General features: G+C 44.6%; 1 protein-coding gene across 1 annotated transcript; it reads right to left on the minus strand.

The window, feature by feature from the left end:
• Positions 1 to 124: 124 nt before the first annotated feature.
• On the minus strand, positions 125 to 855 carry LOC104943272 (protein enabled homolog; the record flags this gene model as incomplete). Its single annotated transcript, XM_010768620.1, has 2 exons — positions 315 to 855; positions 125 to 204 (listed from the first exon to the last, which is right to left on the minus strand). Coding segments are annotated over exons 1-2 (542 nt in total), but the record flags the coding sequence as incomplete, so codon positions are not given.
• Between the last annotated feature and the right edge of the window lie 751 nt (positions 856 to 1,606).

Consider the following 1,606-nt stretch of genomic DNA (forward strand, 5'->3'; position numbering starts at 1 on the left):
TGTGTGTCATTTTAAATAAAACTTTTCAAATTCAATTACCGTGTATTTTTTTTTTCTCCCATTTACATACCAAAAAGTAAACTACTGTAAAAATGTAGGAACTACTTGTCATGCACTCTCTCACTTGGAAGTTGCTGCACTAAAAGAGGCCAGGGTCTTGGTGCTGCCCTCTGGGGTGTCCGTTACTTTGATGGCCCATGGATCCTGATGTGGAAAAAAGACAAATTGCACACTTAGACCTCATCTTTGATCCTTTCAATTTAAATGTGGGTCATTTAATTCAATCACACATTTTGTATTTGAGAGATACTCACATGATTGTCTATTTCCGTCCTGGAACGATTCAGCTTTTGAGGGGGGGCAGTGTATTCATCACAGCTCTGCTTTTTGATTTTGCCGAGGGGTACGTTTATCCTTTGGGGGACAGGAGGGGGTGGTGCACGGACTTGTCTGACTGGCAAACATGCACTAGGAAACCTGGGTCTGGGGGGAGGGGGAGGGGGAGGGGGACGGAGAGGGCGAGTGACTGGGGGAGGTCCATTTATGTTTGGGCGGTCCGTATCCCCCGGCCCTCCTGCCCCCTGCCCCCTGGGAGGGCATGGAGGTTTGGGCTGGGATTCGGTTGGGGGTATGATGAGCCCACTCAAGGTGCTCTCATACGGATTTTCTTCAACATACTCGTAAATATCATCATCAGCAATCAGAGGCATGGGCAGGTCACTGACACAAGCATCCTGTCTCTGGATTGGTCCATTTGGCCTTTGAGTAGGATCCATCACATTTTAAAGGAAGTTGTCCAAGTCTTCCTGTTTCACACTCTCAGCACGTCGTCACTTCATATCACAGCAGACTGCAGAACTCTGTGGGATTAACACTAATGTTAAGTTACTCAGTGAATTTACTTAAGTACTGTACTCAAGCATAATTTTGAGGGAGTTTTACTTCTACCCAACTACAATTCTGTAGTGGGATGAAATGTAATCAACACTTCAATAAGACTACCCTGCAGCACACAAGGTAATTTAGTTGAAACAGCATTCCAACAATCTGTTATGCTACGCACAAAATTCTTTATAAAACTTTCAACATGTCTCCATTAAACCCCATTGTAAGTTCAGCCTCATCTTTCCGCACCATAGCAGCCGCACACCTTTAGTTAATCGGCCAAAAAGGCCACATTATTAACCCAAAAGTACACAAAAAGTACACTTCAGATGCTCAAGTTCCTTGACATGCTTCAGGCTTTGAAATTTCACCGATATCTGTTACGGTTCTTCAACAAAACGTTCACATGTAAGAGGTTTATCTCTCATTCAGAAAATGCTCTCCTCTCACCATGGAAACCTTTGATCTCTGGACACATCGTTAGCTCAAATATAAACACCTGTGTGATCGTGAACACGATGATGTCATAACTCCAACTGACATGCTCAGAGCAGCAGACTTCAGATAATGGTTAATGGTCCTGCCCTCAACAGCTCTACGTCAATTATGGGGTGTCTTCATATGCCGTTTCCATGGAACGCATCCCTCGCCATAAAACACGATGTCGCTGTAGCTCCAATGGACACGGTCCGGTCGTCCCACAATCTTCACCTGTATATCA

The sequence above is a fragment of the Notothenia coriiceps genome, unplaced genomic scaffold (assembly GCF_000735185.1).
Source record: "Notothenia coriiceps isolate Sejong01 unplaced genomic scaffold, NC01 NC01_scaffold00005847, whole genome shotgun sequence".
Classification (NCBI taxonomy): Eukaryota; Metazoa; Chordata; class Actinopteri; order Perciformes; family Nototheniidae; genus Notothenia; species Notothenia coriiceps.